The 20,544-nt window shown below is 49.4% G+C and overlaps 1 protein-coding gene across 2 annotated transcripts in view; it reads left to right on the forward strand.

Moving 5' to 3' along the window:
* The first annotated feature begins 374 nt into the window (after positions 1–374).
* Positions 375–20,544, forward strand: part of LOC122944891 — a 34,889-nt gene continuing 14,719 nt past the window's right edge. Inside the window, exons 1-8 of one of the 2 annotated variants that reach the window (XM_044303612.1) lie at positions 376–780; positions 2,309–2,363; positions 2,438–2,469; positions 2,550–2,606; positions 2,903–2,941; positions 4,366–4,399; positions 4,643–4,683; positions 19,439–19,474. In XM_044303612.1, coding sequence (XP_044159547.1) covers positions 690–780; positions 2,309–2,363; positions 2,438–2,469; positions 2,550–2,606; positions 2,903–2,941; positions 4,366–4,399; positions 4,643–4,683; positions 19,439–19,474 — 385 coding nt within the window. In that variant the 5' untranslated portion in view covers positions 376–689. Of the gene's footprint in view, positions 781–2,308; positions 2,364–2,437; positions 2,470–2,549; positions 2,607–2,902; positions 2,942–4,365; positions 4,400–4,642; positions 4,684–19,438; positions 19,475–20,544 lie in introns of both variants that reach the window. The other variant, XM_044303613.1, reaches the window with a different exon arrangement.

A 20,544-nucleotide genomic window follows, 5' to 3' on the forward strand; every position in this document is an offset into this window, starting at 1 on the left:
TTTTTGGAGGGGTTTAGGATTAGACTATGGATATAGCTGGGTTTAGAGTGATTTGATTTGAGTGAAGTTCTCACGAATATTGGCCTTCATGTGGCTCCATCCTCTTCTGCTCAGAGAATTATATGGCATACTATGTGTTCAATCTTACTGGTGCGGTTTACAGACTATTAGGGTTGGGGTTAGGATGAAGGAAACTTCCTACATTTCGTTGTATTAACAATTGGACGTCAGGCAAGAGCTTGACTAATGAAATTAAGTAGATTTTTTTTATGGTCGTCCAATACGCCTTTTCTGAAAATAGGACACCTTGATGCTCTGAAGGGGCCTGTACACAGACAAGCATCCTGTCCTATGTGGCTTTGGTGGTTTCCATTCCGTTTAGTTCTCAGCCTTTTGTGACTCACATGAGGGGGTGTACACATACCGTACTGACCTAACATACTCCTTTGGTGGGTCATATAACCTAACGAGCAAGACAGGAAACGGTAGAGTAGACCTCCAGAGAGAGCAAAGATTAGAAGAGAAACACGGCCATAGAAGCTGAGGGACTGGACAGAAACTTGTGGAGGCAGAAGAGACAAACTAAAGTCACTGTGAAGACGGAGAAAGGCCACATTTTGGAGATCAAAGATGAATAACTGCGGCAGGACATAAGTCAAGACGTTTTGTGGCCAAACGTGGAGTGCTACATGTCCCAAACAATGTTCGAGGACTGGATAATTGGGGTATTTGGAGTAGTGGTGATGGCCTTTTTCATTGGTTGCACCAGTTGCTGGCAATGTAAGTACATCTCCTCCATCTGGCCTTCAGTCCTACTCATCATCACAGAGTCTCCTACTACAATTTCAGACGTATTTCAGGACTTGACTTGGGGTTGATTTTGAGACTTGTGTTAGAATCATGTTCAGATCTTGTGTTGGATTTAGATTCTGTGCGGGGGTCATGATTGGGATGTGTTAGGGTTGGGGGTCAGGACTTCTGTCTGGATCAGGTTCACAGCATATATTAGGTTCAGGACTTAGGGGGTCAGGTTTGGGCTTAGGGCTTGTATTTGGGTTGGGTGCCCGGCGGCCATCGGTGCATGAGGAGAGCAGGACACCATCGGTGGAGGAGGAGAGCAGGACACTGCGCACCTTACTGCCAGCAGAGGCGATCAGGCGCTGGGTGGTCACTGGCTCTCTTGGGAGGAGGACTCTGCCTTCCAGCGCTGCCCAAAGACCTCTGGAGAGGACAGCGGAACAACACACAACTCTTATCCGGCTGAGGTGCTCTGGTGCTGGGCGCCACTGACTCGATTTGTGTTAGGGTCAAGCTTAAGATTTGCCTTGGGGTTAGATTCAGGGCTTTGTTGGGGTCAGGTTTAGGACATGTTAAAGTTGGGTTTAGGACTCGTGTTGAGGTCATGATTATAATTTGGGCTGGATGCTGTCCCTGGGGCTGGGTTTAGGACACACGTTAGGTTCTGATTCTGGACTTGTATTGGAGTCAAGTTCAGAACGTGTTATGGTCAATTTCAAGAGTTGGCCTCCGGGCTTGTGTTAAAGTCGCTTTCAGAACATGCATTGGGGTTGGGTTCAGGAAATGTTTGTGGTCGGGTTTAGGACTGTTACGATCGGGCCCAGGGCTTCTGTTGAGATTCAGATCAGGAACTTTGTTGAGGTTGGATTTGGGACTTGTGTTGGGACCAGTTTCACAACTCTAGTTCATGTAAGCATAAAACGTCACCTGTCACAGTGTAGTCAAACTGTGCTGAGTATGGGGGTGGCAATGTTGTATATTCTCATTTTTCCTCCATTTTCCCCAAAATTTTCTTAGACTATTAAATATTATTCTGTGTCAGTCACTGAGCCAGTGAGTGGAGCTGCCGAAGTTGTCACATGAAGCCCTATTTTCCCACGTTTCTTCCTTGCCATGTAGGCCCCAGGATGGAGTTCCAGTGGTTTCTACTGAGGACAATTAGAAGGAGAAGCTGACTACTTCCTTACTCATCAATGTCACCAATCTATGTCAGGCAGAGAGATTATCTCAGGCATCTTTCTTCATGATGAGAGGGATGTGTTTGACTTTCAGAGAAAGCAGCCTCTAGGTGACTGAGTGACACAGTGGTAGGTGACCTAGAGGTAGGTGTCCCAGGCAGAAGTCTGGAGCGTACACAGAGGAGACAGATAAGAAATGACTGAAGGACGCGTTGTGTAGTCACTCTTAATACCTAAAATGTTTGACAAAAAAATTCTGTATGTAGATAGACCAAACGAAATTAATGGAAAAATAAAAAACTAAATCTCTGACTGACTTTTCATTTCCACAGTCTTTACAGATAAATCGGCAGATCCCGGCAGGCGCCGCCAGCCCCCGCCTCCCCCGTAAGAACCCGTAGATTATTCCTCTATATGTGATGATTTTCTTCTGTTTCTCGCTGTCACCATCTTTTTGACAGGAGCCCGGATCAAGATTGTCGTTACCAACATGGTGAGCGGTAACTTACGGGAAACAACTTCCTACACGTGACGTCTTACAGATTTCTGACTTTGTTTTTGTCTGATTTACAGATCTCTACCCCCCAAACCCTCCTCCAGACGTGGCAGCGCAGCACCCTAAGAAACCAAGTACGGGGATCTTATTATTTGCCCTCCCAGTCTACCCCCATAGATCCTCTCCACCACACTTGGTGCCGCCAAATGCATCTACTAAAAGGCCTCTCAAGTGCCAGTCAGGGCTGAGAACAAATTTCTAAGTAGTCGGGAAGTTCGCTGATTAATGGGTTAATTATGTCCATGGTTCTTGTCCTGAATCCATAATCTGAAGGATTGGTTCTGATCACGTTTCCTTGAATACTTTCTGAATAGGTATGTGACAATTTTCTCTACATTTACTAAAGAAGCATAATTTCTCACCGTTACAGGAGAAAACAACGCAGATTCTGAAGAGGATTTTGAAGAAAGTAAGTTCTTAGTTTGGATGACATTTTTGGGGACATCTGTGGCCGGTATTTATGGGGACGTCTATGGCCGGTATTTATGGAGACATCTGTGGCCGGTATTTATGGGGACGTCTATGGCCGATATTTATGGGGACATCTGTGGTCGGTATTTATGGGGACGTCTATGGCCGGTATTTATGGGGACGTTTATTGCCGGTATTTATGGGGACGTTTATTGCGTATTGTTGATTAGTGGCATGCCTCATGGGCCCCATACCTCTTTTGAGAATGTCCCACTTTGTGTGGAGGGGAGTTTCTCGGTGTCTGAGAATTTAGAGACCACAGGGCAGTGAGGAGTCATTCAATGCACAGTTAATGGGGAGACTTCCAGGAACAGATCTGAAGGGCGGCGCCTGCCCCTGGAGATAAGCGTCTCACGCACAGCAGCCGCACAGCAGATAACAGCTCACATGACATCATGAGAAGTAGAGGAAGTTTTGTTAACTTTTAAATATATCAATTGTAAATAATCTAGCGATTCCAGATCTCTGCTTTCAGTCACTGAACAAAACACTAATGGCCTAAAAACACATACAGGCCTTATACATCTCCCAGCTGATGAGTGCGTTACAATGTATCAGTGTAGGAAATCTAACATTACACAACCTATATGAGCAACCGGAAACCGCCCCCCGCCCGGCGCTGCTCGCGTTCTCACTCACTTTCCTGCTTAGAAGATGCGACACAAGCAGCGCAGATGTGGTTTTCTCCAAAATTAAAGGGTCGGTACAATTTTATGTACAATATACTTTGTGTTTGAATTCCTAGCCAATTTCAATACTTCTGTTTGCTGTCAGTCAATAGGAATATTTATATTCATATCCTGAGGCAACAACAACGTATTAACCTCGTCCTGCTCTGACAGGTAAACACTCAGATGGGTTTGAAGATGTAAAGAAGATTATCATTCACTGAAATCAAGCAGAGCTTTTAATATGTGCATTGAAACACAATGAATATAAGACAGTTGTAGGGCCGATACATTGTAACATACACATCAGCAGTAAGAAGTATTAGGGCAGGATGGGGTTTCAGCCTCTGAATTTAAATAGGACTGTCACACTGTCAGCAAGCAGAGATCTTAAAAAGGTGGAGGAATTGAACCAATAACACCTGCAGCTTTCTACACACCCTGACTGACACATATAGTATGCTCCTTCTTATTGATCTGCGCATGTGTCAGTCTTCACTGAAGTGCTGGCATTCTATTCATGCACCAGGAACCTAGAGTAGAGCAGCAGAGCATGGGAATATGGGAAGAATATACAAACTGTAATAAGGATGCATGATATAATATGAAGCACATTGATATGGTGGGCGGAGGGGGGGGGGGTGATCTGTAATATGTTATATTAGGATTCCCATTAACATTCTTCTCTCTACAGTTCAGGATCTGAAGGCAGCGCAGGAGTCAGACGGGTAGGTTTCTTATAGTCCAAGGGTCAGATATGAGGTGACCCCCAGATCTCCTGACCCCCAAAGATCACACAATACTAATGATATTCTCTATGTATCCCATGATGTATCAGGGCAGGGGGCATCGGTTGGATCTGACAACCGATGCCGAGTAGGGAGGGTGGAATCTGACCGTGGGAAATAGATGTCATACAGATTTAACGTCTTGTTATGCTAATGATTTATCCAACAATTTTTTTCCTCTAGAATAGAACATAATTCCGTCACATCTGAGAAAGACACCGGAGGTAAGAAAAAATAAAATAAATTCTATGCACCTAAATTCAAAAACTTTGCAAATAGTCTTGCAGTGGCTGCAGCACCAGACTAGATAATCTGTATGTAGTGAGCTCCCTCTAGTGGTGGCTGTATAATCTGTATGTAGTGAGCTTCCCCTAGTGGTGGCTGTATAATCTGTATGTAGTGAGCTCCCTCTAGTGGTGGCTGCATAATCTGTATGTAGTGAGCTCCCTCTAGTGGTGGCTGCATAATCTGTATGTAGTGAGCTCCCCCTAGTGGTGGCTGTATATTCTGCATGCAGTGAGCTCCCTCTAGTGGTGGCTGCATAATCTGTATGTAGTGAGCTCCCCCTAGTGGTGGCTGTATAATCTGTATGTAGTGAGCTCCCTCTAGTGGTGGCTGTATAATCTGTATGTAGTGAGCTCCCTCTAGTGGTGGCTGTATAATATCTGTATGTAGTGAGCTCCCTCTAGTGGTGTCTATAATCTGTATGTAGTGAGCTCCCTCTATTGGTGGCTGTATAATCTGTATGTAGTGAGCTCCCTATAGTGGTGGTGGCTGTATAATCTGTATGTAGTGAGCTCCCTCTAGTGGTGGCTGTATAATCTGTATGTAGTGAGCTTCCCCTAGTGGTGGCTGTATAACCTGTATGTAGTGAGCTCCCTCTAGTGGTGGCTGCATAATCTGTATGTAGTGAGCTCCCTCTAGTGGTGGCTGCATAATCTGTATGTAGTGAGCTCCCCCTAGTGGTGGCTGTATATTCTGCATGCAGTGAGCTCCCTCTAGTGGTGGCTGCATAATCTGTATGTAGTGAGCTCCCCCTAGTGGTGGCTGTATAATCTGTATGTAGTGAGCTCCCTCTAGTGGTGGCTGTATAATCTGTATGTAGTGAGCTCCCTCTAGTGGTGGCTGTATAATATCTGTATGTAGTGAGCTCCCTCTAGTGGTGTCTATAATCTGTATGTAGTGAGCTCCCTCTATTGGTGGCTGTATAATCTGTATGTAGTGAGCTCCCTATAGTGGTGGTGGCTGTATAATCTGTATGTAGTGAGCTCCCTCTAGTAGTGGCTGTATAATCTGTATGTAGAGAGCTCCCTCTAGTGGTGGCTGTATAATCTGTATGTAGTGAGCTCCCTCTAGTGGTGGCTGTATAATCTGTATGTAGTGAGTTTCCTCTAGTGGTGGCTGTATAATCTGTATGTAGTGAGCTCCCTCTAGTGGTAGCTGTATAATCTGTATGTAGTGAGCTCCCTCTAGTGGTGGCTGTATAATCTGTATGTAGTGAGCTCCCTCTATTGGTGGCTGTATAATCTGTATGTAGTGAGCTCCCTCTAGTGGTGGCTGTATAATATCTGTATGTAGTGAGCTCCCTCTAGTGGTGTCTATAATCTGTATGTAGTGAGCTCCCTCTATTGGTGGCTGTATAATCTGTATGTAGTGAGCTCCCTATAGTGGTGGTGGCTGTATAATCTGTATGTAGTGAGCTCCCTCTAGTAGTGGCTGTATAATCTGTATGTAGAGAGCTCCCTCTAGTGGTGGCTGTATAATCTGTATGTAGTGAGCTCCCTCTAGTGGTGGCTGCATAATCTGTATGTAGTGAGTTTCCTCTAGTGGTGGCTGTATAATCTGTATGTAGTGAGCTCCCTCTAGTGGTAGCTGTATAATCTGTATGTAGTGAGCTCCCTCTAGTGGTGGCTGTATAATCTGTATGTAGTGAGCTCCCTCTATTGGTGGCTGTATAATCTGTATGTAGTGAGCTCCCTCTAGTGGTGTCTGTATTATCTGTATGTAGTGAGCTCCCTCTAGTGGTGACTGTATAAACTGTATGTAGTGAGCTCCCTCTAGTGTTGGCTGTATAATCTGTATGTAGTGAGCTCCCTCTAGTCGTGGCTGTATAATCTGTATGTAGTGCGCTCCCCCTAGTGGTGGCTGTATAATCTGTATGTAGTGAACTCCCTCTAGTGGTGGCTGTATAATCTGTATGTAGTGCACTCCCCCTAGTGGTGGCTGTATAATCTGTATGTAGTGAGCTCCCTCTAGTGGTGGCTGTATAATCTGTATGTAGTGAGCTCCCTCTAGTGGTGGCTGTATACTCTGTATGTAGTGTGCTCCTTCTAGTGGTGGCTGTATAATCTGTATCTAGTGAGCTCCCTCTAGTGGTGGCTGTATACTCTGTACGTAGTGAGTGCCCTTTAGTGGTGGCTGTATAATCTGTATGTAGTTAGCTCCCTCTAGTGGTGGCTGTATAATCTGTATGTAGTGTGCTCCTTCTAGTGGTGGCTGTATAATCTGTATCTAGTGAGCTCCCTCTAGTGGTGGCTGTATACTCTGCACGTAGTGAGCGCCCTTTAGTGGTGGCTGTATAATCTGTATGTAGTGAGCTCCCTCTAGTGGTGGATGTATAACCTGTATGTAGTGAGCTCCCTCTAGTGGTGGATGTATAACCTGTATGTAGTGAACTCCCTCTAGTGGTGGCTGTATAATCTGTATGTAGTGATTTCCCTCTAGTGGTGGCTGTATAATCTGTATGTAGTGAGCTCCCTCTAGTGGTGGCTGCATAATCTGTATGTAGTGAGCTCCCTCTAGTGGTGGCTGTATATTCTGTATGTAGTGAGCTCCCTCTAGTGGTGGCTGTATAATCTGTATGTAGTGAACTCCCTCTAGTGGTGGCTGTATAATCAGGTGATTTTCCTATTTCATGACGTAAAGTCATGATTTTATTAAAGACACGGAGGCGAGTATTGCTATTCTCCTTCTTTACTCTGACCAATAGCAGCAAAGAAAACATAAAAATATTGAAACATGTGATCAGCCCCTCCCCATAGTCCCCCTATAACAGGCCACACCGCCTGCAAAACCTCCTCTTTCTTTGTAAGTCCAAACACGAAAAGTCCAACTGAACCGCCAACCAGGAACCGGAACAGCCTGGGAACAAAGCGCCATCCATCCGGAAGCGAACTGGAACAACAGGAACAACGCTGAAGAATCTCCTGAAGCCGTCCACATCTCACGATCGGCTGGAACCAAACTGCCGACCCTCCGAACCAGGACATAGACCAAAGGATACCACTGAATAGGCCGATCTCAACCTGAAAGAAGGCGAAAAACAGAGCCATGATAGAAGCAAATTGGTGCATTGTATTCACAAACAAATGGTTGCGACAAACCTACTCAGGAAAAAACTCATAGAGTTAAAGCAATATGCAATGACACACAATCAAAATCATTCCAATTTTAAAACCCACATAGGGAGGGAACTCAGGGTGGGCAATACTCGCCTCCGTGTCTTTAATAAAATCATGACTTTACGTCATGAAATAGGAAAATCACCTGATTTTATTACAAGACCCGGAGGCTCGTATTGCAAGTTCAAAGTTAAGATAAATTCTCAATAATTGACGAGAAAACGTGAGGACCTGGACGAAAGTAAAATTCCCTGAACGTGGAGACTCTGGACCAGTCCGCCAGTTTCAAAATGTCCTCCAGTCTGGCACCAGAAACCGCCAAAGAGGTAGCAGACGCCCCCCTAGCAGAATGCGCCGAAAATATAGAAGTGTCTACGCCCGCAAGTTCCATGATCCACTTCATCCACCTAGCCAGCGTGGGAGTGGTCACTGGTGCAAAGGGACGAATGGTAGAGAGGAAAAGATGCGGGAACTCACGTGACCGATGAAGAGAAGTGCGAGCCTCATACTCCCTGAGGCAGGCCACTGGGCAAAGTGAAGGTGAAGCCGGGAAAGCAGGATAAGCGACCGAGCGTATGTGGGTCTTAGTCCTCCTCGAGATGTCAAAAGAGACCCCCTCCGGGTTGTACGAGCGTGCATCAAAATCCAAAGCCCGGACGTCTGAAACCCGCTTGCAGGAAATCAGACAAAAGAGAGTGACGAGCTTCGCCGACAGTTGCCGAAGGGAAAGGTCCGTATTCTGAGGCCAAGAAGATAAAAAGGAAAGGACACAAGACACATCCCAAGTGGCAGAAAATCTAGGCCTAGGAGGACGAGACATCTGAGAACCGCGCAGGAGACGACATACTAAAGGATGTTGTCCCGCAGGGGTACCATCAAACCCTTGGTGAGAGGCAGAAATAGCCGATCTGAACAGGCTGATTGTGCGATAAGCCTTGCCCTGGTCAAACAAAGAAGATAGGAAATGTAAGATCTCCGTCACAGGTGCCGATACGGGATCCAAGTCCCTAGCCACGCACCAGCGAGCCCAAGATCCCCAGGCTGATCTGTAAGATCTTCTGGTGCCAGGGGCCCATGCATTTTCCAAAAGGACTCTAGCTGTTCCCGAAACTCCTGGGACCTCCCAGGGTCCCCTGAAATCCGACATGCCAGCAGGCGCAGGGATCCGTCTAGGAGAAGAGGATGTAGTTGGTGATTCGGTCCTCGGAGGAGAGTCTGGGATGTCGGGAGCAGGTACGGGATCTCTATCAACATCTCCAGAAGGTGGGGAAACCAAGACTGGGAGTTCCAAAATGGGACCAGCAGTACCAGATCCGCCGAATACCGCCTCACATGAATCAGGGTCCTGGGGATCAGCTGGAATGGAGGAAACGCGTAAAGCAGATCTCTGGCGAGTTGAGACGGGAAGCAAACAGGTCGATGCAGCAAGGACCCCAAACTGACATTAAGGAACGGAACACCGTTGGATCTAACTGCCAGTCGCTGGAATCGGAAAGATACCGAGAACTCCAATCTGCATGAATGTTCTGGACGCCTGGAAGATATTCCGCCAACACAATCAACTCCTTGTCTAGACAGTAGTCCCAGAAATCCTTCGCTAAACGAGACAAGATGGTGGAGCGGGTGCCGCCCATGCCGTTGATGTACCTCACCACTGACACATTGTCCATGCGTAGTTGTATGCAGGATCTGGCTGTGTCTCTCGTGAAGCTCTTGATCGCAAAAGATCCAGCCAACAGTTCCAGCGCATTGATATGGAATCCTGCCTCGGCCTCTGACCAACCGCCTCCAGTCGTGATCCCCTCGCAGTGAGCTCCCCAGCCCGACAGGCTGGCATCTGAATCCACCACGAAATCCGGACGATGGCCGAAAATCGCCTTGCCGTTCCAAGCTTGCAGATTGTGGATCCTCCTCCTTGGTCTCCTCGTCCAGCGAGATCCAATCCGCATAGGAAGCTCCCGCCCGTAGGTGGGAAATCTTCAGGCGCTGCAGAGCCCGGTAGTGGAGCGGGGCTGGGAAAACCGCCTGGATAGATGAGGCCAGCAGACCTATGATCCTGGCTAGTTGGCGTAAAGAAATCTGGGAAGACGACCTGGCTTTGCACAACTCCTTCCGTATGGACCGAACCTTGGCCGGAGGCAGGCTGAGCGTCCCTGCCGTGGCATCCACCAGAAACCCCAAGAACTCCATCTGGTGAGATGGGGTGAGGCAAGATTTCTCCTGATTGAGGAGGAAACCTAGATCCGACAGAAGATCCATGGTCCAGTGAAGATGATCCAGCAACACTGACCGATTCTGGGCCATGACCAGAATATCGTCCAGATATATGATGAGACGAACTCCACGACTGCGAAGCCACGCCATAGCCGGACGCATCAGCTTGGTGAAACACCAGGGAGCCGAAGATAGGCCGAATGGGAGGCACGTGAACCGCCAAATCCTGTCCTGCCAAGAGAAACATAGAAGGTTCCTGGACGCGTCCTCTACTGGGACAGTAAGATAAGCGTCCTTCAAGTCCAGCTTGACCATCCAATCGCCCACCTGTAGGAGGTCCCGAAGGAGATGGATGCCCTCCATTTTGAAATGGCGGTATCTGACAAACGCGTTGAGGGCGCGTAAATGATAACAGGCCGAAGGTGGCCCCCCTTTTTCGCCACTAGAAAAATATTGCTGATTATCAGGCCAGGGGACATCGGAGCCGGTTCTATGGCTCCTTTGCGGACAAGGTCCGACAGTTCTGAGTCGACCAGTACGCGGTTTTCCGCTGAGAGTATTGCCGGGTGCGGAGGTGGGATGGATAGTGGAGAGGACGTCAGCTCGATATGGAAACCCCTGACCGTGGACAGGACCCATCGGTCTGAGGTGATGCGGGACCAAGCTGGAGAAAAAAGACGTAGTCTGCCCCCTACACAAGCCTTTAAAGAATTGAAATGAGTTGGTAGACTCACCGTAGGGACGTCTAGAAGACGGATTTCCTCGATATCCTCTTGGACGCCAGGAGCTTCCTCGTGAAGGGAAGAACGAAGACTGTTCTCGTCTGTGCTCCTGGAAGGAAGACCTCTGGGAGAAGGAGCCTCGGCCCGAACCACGGGACTGAAACTGGGCACGGCCGGACAGGCGGCCCCTGAAGCTGCTGGCCCTGGTAGAGACCCTACCGTGAAAAACCCTCTTCATAGAGGTTTGGGCCTTGTCTAGGGCCGTGAAAGCCCCCACAAACCTCCCGAGGTCCTTAATGAAAGGTTCTCCAAATAAAAGGCCCTGGGCCTCCTTTCCAGCCTCTGTAAGAGCTAAGTTAGCCAATTTTGGCTCAATTTTGAAGAGGATGGCCTTTCGCCTCTCTATGGCTAAGGACGTATTCACGTTCCCTGCTACGCAAATGGCCCTTTGTACCCATTCGCGCAACTCTAGCGGATCAACCTGTTTGTTCTCGGCTTTAGCGACCTCCGCCAGGTCAAATAGCTTAGCTAGCGGGCCAAATATGTCCAGGAGTTAATCCTGGCAGGACCGTAGCGCCGACTCCAGACCCCTACGCGGGTTCCAACCGGATTTGGAGAGGAACTGGGTCATTTTGGGATCGACCGCCGGAGTCTCGCATACCCTGTTAGGGATGACAGGTCTGGGGCATTCCGCCCTAAGCTTATTGCGAGCCTCTTTGGAAAGAGGACATCGCACTCTAGCCTCCAAATATTTGGAAACGTGCTCCAACGGTAAGCACTCAGCCGAGCGGGGGTGGTGGAGCGAATCTGGGTCGAACAAGGGTTCCCCAGAAGGATCTGTCAAAGATGCAGGCATACCTTCTGCAACAGACGTTAGGGAGCTACACCCGGGTAGGGGGTTATCATCCATGACCCCTGATGGGTCCTCCTCTGCCTCCTCAAAGGCGTCATCTAAAGCCTCCTCCTCGGATCCGATCTCAGAGTCGGATTCCAAATCCTGTAGTGCTCTAGCACTTTTCCAGTTGCGCGTACGTTCTGCCTGACGCGTACAGGCTCTCTTGCGCGGACCAGGCGCGCCAACATTGGTGGAAACATCATCACCCTTCTTATATCTTTTTCTGGAGGCTGGCCCTGGCCCGGCTGGTTTAGGAACCATAGCGGGCTGCGGGGTCTGAGAGGTAGCCGGATGGGCAGCGAGGGCCTGAGCGATAGTCTGGGAAATGACCGAAGTCATTGATCCCATAGCCGCTGCAATGGCATCAGACAGGGTTGATTGAAGAGCCAGGGAACTACCTGTAGGAGCCAACACTGATTGGCAATCATCCCCAGAAGGGGTTAACTCCACATGGGGAATGTCATCCTCCACTGGGCCCTGCCCACTGTAATCGGTATTGGGCATAATGATGGTTAGCTGCAGCCTGCCCCTAATAATAGTGTGGGAAGGTAAGGGTTAATAAAACTAACACTTATTAATCCACTATCGACTCCACTGGTAAGAGGTGATTTCCCCAGCCAGGGAGTAAGAACCGATGGGCACTGAGAGAAAACCTGCAAAGGAAGCGATCCTATCAGAGCAGAGGCCGCCGCTCCGGAGCGCCGCAGTGAGGGGGAAGCGGAAGTGCCCGAGATCTCGCGAGATCTCGGGCGGCGCGAAGCGGCAGCAGGAGAGACAGCCGGCGGCAAGATGAAAGGTAAGCCGCGGCGGGAACGAAGCCCAGGGAGGGGGAAAAGAGAGGGGGGTGAGCGGACTGAAGCACAGCCAGCAAACCGCAAAATACCCCTAAAATAAAAACAGGAAAGGACACAAAACGAGAAATAAGTCTCTCCTGGGACTTGAACCAGGGAAGTCTACATAGGGTAGACCACTATACCATCAACTATAGCAATAGCACACCTACAATAGAGGAGCCCCAGAAAAAAGGGGGGGGTCCCCAGAGCTGTGCCTAAGGAAATAAAGGCATAAGGAAAAGGGGGTGGTGATTAACCCAATAACCTCTGTGAAAAGGCAACGGAAAACTGCCAAAATCGGGAAAAACACTATCAAATAGAACAATCAATCAGACATATATCACAGGTACTTATCTCTGCGGTCAGCAGCAAAGAAAGAGGAGGTTTTGCAGGCGGTGTGGCCTGTTATAGGGGGACTATGGGGAGGGGCTGATCACATGTTTCAATATTTTTATGTTTTCTTTGCTGCTATTGGTCAGAGTAAAGAAGGAGAATAGCAATACGAGCCTCCGGGTCTTGTAATAAAATCTGTATGTAGTGAGCTCCCTCTAGTGGTGGCTGTATAATCTGTATGTAGTGAGCTCCCTCTAGTGGTGGATGTATAACCTGTATGTAGTGAGCTCCTCCTAGTGGTGGCTGTATAATCTGTATGTAGTGAGCTCCCTCTAGTGGTGGCTGTATAATCTGTATGTAGTGAGCTCCCTCTAGTGGTGGCTGTATAATCTGTATGTAGTGAGCTCCCTCTAGTGGTGGATGTATAACCTGTATGTAGTGAGCTCCTCCTAGTGGAGGCTGTATAATCAGGTGATTTTCCTATTTCATGACGTAAAGTCATGATTTTATTAAAGACACGGAGGCGAGTATTGCTATTCTCCTTCTTTACTCTGACCAATAGCAGCAAAGAACAAATAAAATATTGACACATGTCATCAGCCCCTCCCCATAGTCTCTCTATAACAGGCCACACCGCCTGCAAATCCTCCTCTTTCTTTGAAAAACCAAACAGTCCAACCGAACCGCCAACCAGGAACCGGAACAGCCTGGGAAACAAAAGCGCCATCCATCCGGAAGCGAACAGGAACACCAGGAACAACCTTGAAGAACCTCCTGAAGCTGTCCACGTCACATGACCGGCCGGAACCAAACTGCCGACCCTCCGAACCAGGACGTAGAACAAAGGACACCACGGAACTGACCGATCTCAACCTGAAAAAAGGCGAAAACAGAACCATGATAGAAGCAAATTGGTGCATGGTACGCACAAACAAATGGTTGCGACAAACCTACTCAGGAAAAAACTCATAGAGTTAAATCAATATGCAAATGACATACAATCAAAATCATTCCAATATTAAACTCACATAGGGAGGGAAAACATAGGGTGGGCAATACTCGCCTCCGCGTCTTTAATAAAATCATGACTTTACGTCATGAAATAGGAAAATCACCTGATTTTATTACAAGACCCGGAGGCTCATATTGCGAGTTCAAAGTTAAGACAAATTTTCAATGATTGACGAGAAAACGTGAGGACCTGGACGGAAGTAAAATTCTCTGAATGTGGACACTCTGGACCAGTCTGCCAATTTCAAAATGTCCTCCAACCTGGCGCCAGACACCGCCAAAGAGGTAGCGGATGCCCCCCTAGCGGAATGTGCCGAAAAAATGGAAGTGTCCACGCCCGCCAATTCCATGATCCACTTCATCCACCTAGCCAGCGTGGGAGTGGACACCGGGGCGAAAGGACGAATGGTAGAGAGGAAAAGATGAGGAAACTCCCGTGAACGATGAAGGGAAGTTCGAGCTTCATACTCCTTGAGGCATTCCACCGGACAGAGAGAAGGCGAGGCCGGGAAAGCCGGGATAAGCGACCTGAGCGTATGTGAGACTTGGTCCTCCTAGAGATGTCAAAGGAGACCCCCTCCGGAGTATACGAGCGGGCATCATAATCTAAAGCCCGGACGTCGGACACCCGCTTGCAGGAAATTAGACAGAAAAGAGTGACGAGCTTCGCCGACAGTTGCCTTAAGGACAGGTCTGAATTCTGAGGCCAAGAAGATAGAAAGGAAAGGACACAAGACACGTCCCAAGTAGCCGAAAATCTAGGTCTAGGAGGCCGAGACATCCGAGAGCCGCGCAATAGACGGCATACCAAAGGATGTTGCCCCGCAGGAGTACCATCAAACCCCTGGTGGGACGCAGAAATGGCCGACCTGAAAAGGCTGATCGTGCGATAGGCCTTGCCCTGGTCGAAAAGAGAAGACAGGAAGTGCAAGATCTCCGTCACAGGAGCCGAAACGGGATCCAAGTTCCTAGCCACGCACCAGCGATCCCAAGATCCCCAGGCAGATCTGTAAGATCTTCTGGTCCCTGGGGCCCAGGCGTTCTCCAAAAGGACTCTAGCTGTTCCCGAAACTCCCGGGACCTCCCAGGGTCCCCTGAAAGTCGACACGCCAACAGGCGCAGAGATCCGTCCAGGAGAAGAGGATGTAGCTGGTGATTCGGACCTCGGAGGAGAGTCTGAGATGTCGGGAGCAGGTACGGGGTCTCTATCATCATCTCCAGAAGGTGAGGAAACCACGACTGGGAAGTCCAAAACGGGACCAGCAGAACCAGATCCGCTGAATGACGGCGTACTTGAATCAGGGTCCTGGGAATCAGTTGGAAGGGGGGGAATGCGTAGAGCAGACCCCGCGACCAATCCTGTAGGAACGCGTCCACAGCTTCGGCCTCTGGGTCCGGGCGCCAACTGTAGAAACGTGGCAGCTGCGTGTTCAGACGGGAGGCAAACAGGTCGATACAGCAATGCCCCCAAAGAGACGTTAAGGACGGAACACCGCTGGATCTAACTGCCAGTCGCTGGAGTCGGAGAGATATCGAGAGCTCCAATCTGCCCGAATGTTCTGGACGCCCGGAAGATATTCCGCCAAGACAATCAACTCCTTGTCCAGACAGTAGTCCCAGAAATCCTTCGCCAACCGAGATAGGATGGTGGAACGTGTACCGCCCATGCCATTGATGTAACGCACTGCCGACACGTTGTCCATGCGAAGTTGAATGCAGGCCTTGGCCGTGTCTCTCGTGAAACTCCTGATTGCGAACGAACCTGCCAACAGTTCCAGCGCATTGATATGGAATCCCGCTTCGTCCGCTGACCAGCCGCCTCCGGTTGAGATCCCCTCGCAGTGAGCTCCCCAGCCCGACAGGCTGGCATCCGAATCCACCTACGAAGTCCGGACGATGACCGAAAATGGCTTTGCCGTTCCAAGCTTGTAAATTGTGGATCCACCAGGACAACTCCTCCTTGGTTTCCTCGTCCAGGGAAATCCAATCCGCATAGGAAGCCCCTTTCCGGAGGTGGAAAATCTTCAGACGCTGGAGGGCCCGGTAATGTAGTGGGGCTGGGAAGACCGCCTGGATAGATGACGCTAGAAGCCCTATGATCCTGGCTAGTTGACGCAACGGGATCTGGGAGGACGACTTGGCTCTGCACAATTCCTTCCGAATGGACCGAACCTTGGACGGTGGTAGGCTGAGAGTCCCTGCCGTGGAATCCACCAGAAACCCCAGGAACTCCATCTCGCGAGCCGGGGTGAGACAGGACTTCTCCTGATTGAGAAGGAAACCCAGCTCCAACAGGAGATCCATAGTCCAGCGAAGGTGAGTCAGTAACACCGCATGATCCTGTGCCATGATCAGGATGTCGTCCAGATAGACGATGAGGCGAACTCCCCGACTGCGTAGCCAGGCCATAGCAGGGCGCATCAGCTTGGTGAAGCACCACGGAGCTGAAGAAGGCCGAAAGGGAGGCATGTAAACCGCCAAACCCTGTCCTTCCAAAGGAAACATAGAAGGTTCCTGGACGCGTCCTCGACAGGGACGGTAAGATAAGCGTCCTTCAGGTCCAACTTGACCATCCAATCGCCCACCTGAAGTAGGTCCCGAAGGAGATGGATGCCCTCCATCTTGAAATGGCGGTACCTGACGAACGCGTTGAGAGCGCGTAAATTGATGACGGGCCGTAGCTGGCCCCCTTTTTTCGCCACCAAGAAAATGTTGCTGATTACCGCACCAGTGGATGCCGGAGCCGGCTCTATGGCCCCTTTGCGGAAGAGATCTGATAGCTCTGAGTCCACAAGTATGCGGCTCTCTACCGACAGCACTGCCGGGTGTGGGGGCGGAATGGATAGATGAGAAGATGTCAGCTCTATGTGGAAACCCCTGACCGTGGAGAGAATCCATTGGTCCGAGGTGATGTGCGACCAAGCTCGAGAAAAGAGCCGGAGTCTGCCCCCTACACAAACAGTCAAAGAATTGAAATGAGGCATCGGTCTTACCATAAGGCCGTCTGGAACCAGGGTTTCCTCTGTATCCTCTAGGCCTCCAGGATCCTCCCCGGGAAGGGAAAAAGGATGATGACTCTCGCCTCTGCTCCTGGAACGCAGGTCTCTGGGAGAAGGAGCCTCTGCCCGTAGCACGGGACTGAAAATGGGCACGGCCGGACAGACGGCCCCTGAAACTGCCGGCCCTGGTAGAGACCCTACCGTGAAACACCCGCTTCATTGAACTTTGGGCCTTATCGAGTGCTGTAAAAGCACCAACGAACCGTCCTAAGTCCTTAATAAAGGACTCGCCAAACAGCAGGCCCTGGGCCTCCTTACCGGCTTCGGTAAGCGCCAAGTTGGAGAGTTTAGGCTCAATCTTGAAAAGTATGGCCTTGCGCCGTTCAATAGCCAGGGACGTGTTAACGTTTCCTGCTACGCAAATCGCGCGCTGCACCCACTCGCGCAGCTCTAGAGGGTCTACCTGCTTACCCTCGGCCTTGGCAACCTCGGCCAAGTCGAAAATCTTTGCCAGGGGGCCAAATATGTCCAGGAGCTTGTCCTGACACGGCACGCAGGGCTGACTCCAGACCCTTTCCTCGGATTCCACCCAGATTTGGCGAGGAATTGGGTCATTTTGGGGTCTACCGCTGGAGTCTCGCAAACCCTGTTCGGGAATTATGGGTCTGGGGCATTCTGCCCTAAGCTTGTTGCGCGCCTCTTTGGAGAGGGGGCAACGCACGCGGGCCTCCAAATATTTGGAGACGTGCTCCAACGGCAACCACTCCGCAGACCGAGGGTGGTGTAGGGAATCCGGGTCAAAGAGCGGTTCCCCTGATGGGTCTGTCAAGGACACATCTGCTGCCGAAACCATGGAGCTACACCCGGGTAAGGGGTTATCTTCCATGACCCCTGATGGGTCCTCCTCTGCCTCCTCAAAGGCGTCATCTAAAGCCTCCTCCTCAGATCCGATCTCAGAATCGGAATCCATCCTGCAGTGCTCTAGCACTTTTCCAGTTGCGCGTGCGTTCTGCCCGACGCGTACGGGCTCTCTTGCGCGGACCAAGCGCGCCAACATTGGTGGAAACATCATCACCCTTACTATTCCTTTTTCTGGAGGCGAAATCACTGGCCCGGTGGGTGGGGACACCATGACGGGCTGTGGGGTTTGAGAGGTAGCTGGATGGGCCGCAAGGGCCTGGGCAATAGTCTGGGAGATGACAGAAGTCATAGATCCCATGGCTGCAGCAATGGCGCTAGATATGGACGCCTGAAAATCCGTATCATGACCGCCAGGGATCGGGGCATGACCATCTTCCCCTGAAGGGGTTAATTCCATTAGAGGAAGATCCTCCTCTGCAGGGCCCTGGGCAGCATGCACATTCTTAGGCATGCTGGCACTTAAATATTATGGCCGACTGTACTTTGAATGTGACTGTGAGAACACTAGATGGGGAGGCTGGCAAAGGGGATTTGCCCCAAGACCAGTAAAGGATAGAAACCGCTGAAGAAAACCTGTAAGAAAAATGACAGAGGACGGCAGCGATGCGGCCGGAGCTCCGATATGCGATGACGTCACAGGCGGAAGCGGAAGTGCCCAAGATCTCGCGAGATCTCGGGCGCTTGCCAGGAAGAAACAGAGGGAGCCGCCGCAGCTGCACTGAGGTAAGCGGCGGGAAAAAGACCCGCCAGAAAGGGAGGGGAAGCTGAAAGGAGGGTCACAGATAGGCGCAGCAGCGCAAGATGGATGAACGGAACACAGATGAAGGGGCGCAAAATAACCTCCTACAAGCCAAGCAGGCGAGGAGTAATAAGGGAAAACCAAGTACACAAACGAAAACCAATGAAATATAGATATATATCAATAAATATATCAATAAATGGCCCCCAAATCGCCCCAAAAAGGGGGGGGGGGAAGCAAATCAAGCTAAACAAAACCAAACAGTATCTCTATATATACATGCGAGTCATAATGACATGAACAGTAAAATCTCAATACTTATCTCTGCGGTCAGCAGCAAAGAAGAGGGGGATTTGCAGGCGGTGTGGCCTGTTATAGAGAGACTATGGGGAGGGGCTGATGACATGTGTCAATATTTTTTATTTGTTCTTTGCTGCTATTGGTCAGAGTAAAGAAGGAGAATAGCAATATGAGCCTCCGGGTCTTGTAATAAAATCTGTATGCAGGGAGCTCCTCCTGGTGGTGACTGTATAATCTGTATGTAGTGAGCTCCCTCTAGTGGTGGCTGTATGTAGTGAGCTCCCTCTAGTGGTGACTGTATAATCTGTATGTAGTGAGCTCCCCCTAGTGGTGGCTGTATAATCTGTATGTAGTGAGCTCCCTCTAGTGGAGGCTGTATAATCTGTATGTAGTGAGCTCCCTCTAGTGGTGGCTGTATAATCTGTATGCAGGGAGCTCCTCCTGGTGGTGGCTGTATAATCTGTATGTAGTGAGCTCCCTCTAGTGGTGGCTGTATAATCTGTATGCAGGGAGCTCCTCCTGGTGGTGGCTGCAGGCAGTGGGAATTTTATCACATGTTTCTGACAAAAGAGCTGAATAAGATCCTGACTTTCATGTTATCCTCCCCGCAGAGAGCACCGCCTGCCAGGACAACTATGTAAATCTGGGTCAGTCCAGTCTTATTATATTATATTACTCTGTACCATAGTAACTCATCATATAATTTAGAGAAGAACAGTCCCAATATGGTAAACAGGGGCAGACACTGATAGCAAGGGGCCCCTGTACAGGATGTGGGTCTAGGCCCTGCTCCCACAGTAAACATATATACCTGTATACATATGTGATACACATATACACATTATATACAGATAGTATACATATATTATACACATATACACATTATATACAGATAGTATACATATTTTATACACATATAGTGATAATTGGTTACCTGGAATTTTGCTTTCCTTGCGTCCAAAGGCAGCACATGCAGGGTTAATATCCCTCTTTATTCCCCCACTAGGACCGCCCACCTAGATAAATATACAATTAGAATAATTAATTAATAAGTATAAAACCACTTCCCCTCCAACCATAAATAGACCCAGACAATACAGGATATCAGCAAAAAAACGCATTTAGGGAGGGTGTGTGCTGCATGTGCTGCCTTCGGACTCAAGGAAAGCCGAATTCCTGGTAACCAGTTTTCACCCCCCTTTCCTCCTGCTCGCAGCACATGACGGGATTTTTATAGATATCGAAGGGATGGAAGTAACTCAATACTGCACTTAAAACACCGGTGCCGAAGGCTGAGCGCTCAGCATTGATGTCCAGGCGATAACGCTTTATGAATGCAGATGGTGTATATATCGGGGGTGCACAACCTTTTTTGGTCTGAGGGCCGCACTCTCACATCGCTCTATTTCAAGAGGCCGCAATTAAAAAAAATGTCGATCGGCGCTCATTTGCATCAGCCTATTACACAGGGCAATGCAAAGTGACTGGGGAGGAATGATCGCCACCGCAGTTTAGTTACATTGATTATTGGTCGCCCATCCCTGGTCACGCGGTGAGATGTGCTGCTGATAACTGTAAACCTTTCATCCTGATAAAATATGCAAATCAGCCGACAAACGAGCGACTCCTTGTTTATGCGCGATTATACCGGCCAGATATAAGATATGAGCGCTCCTAGGAACACTTTTTCCCAGTAATTGTCCCAAATATCTGCTGC

Source organism: Bufo gargarizans, chromosome 8, assembly GCF_014858855.1.
Source record: "Bufo gargarizans isolate SCDJY-AF-19 chromosome 8, ASM1485885v1, whole genome shotgun sequence".
NCBI classification, from domain to species: Eukaryota; Metazoa; Chordata; class Amphibia; order Anura; family Bufonidae; genus Bufo; species Bufo gargarizans.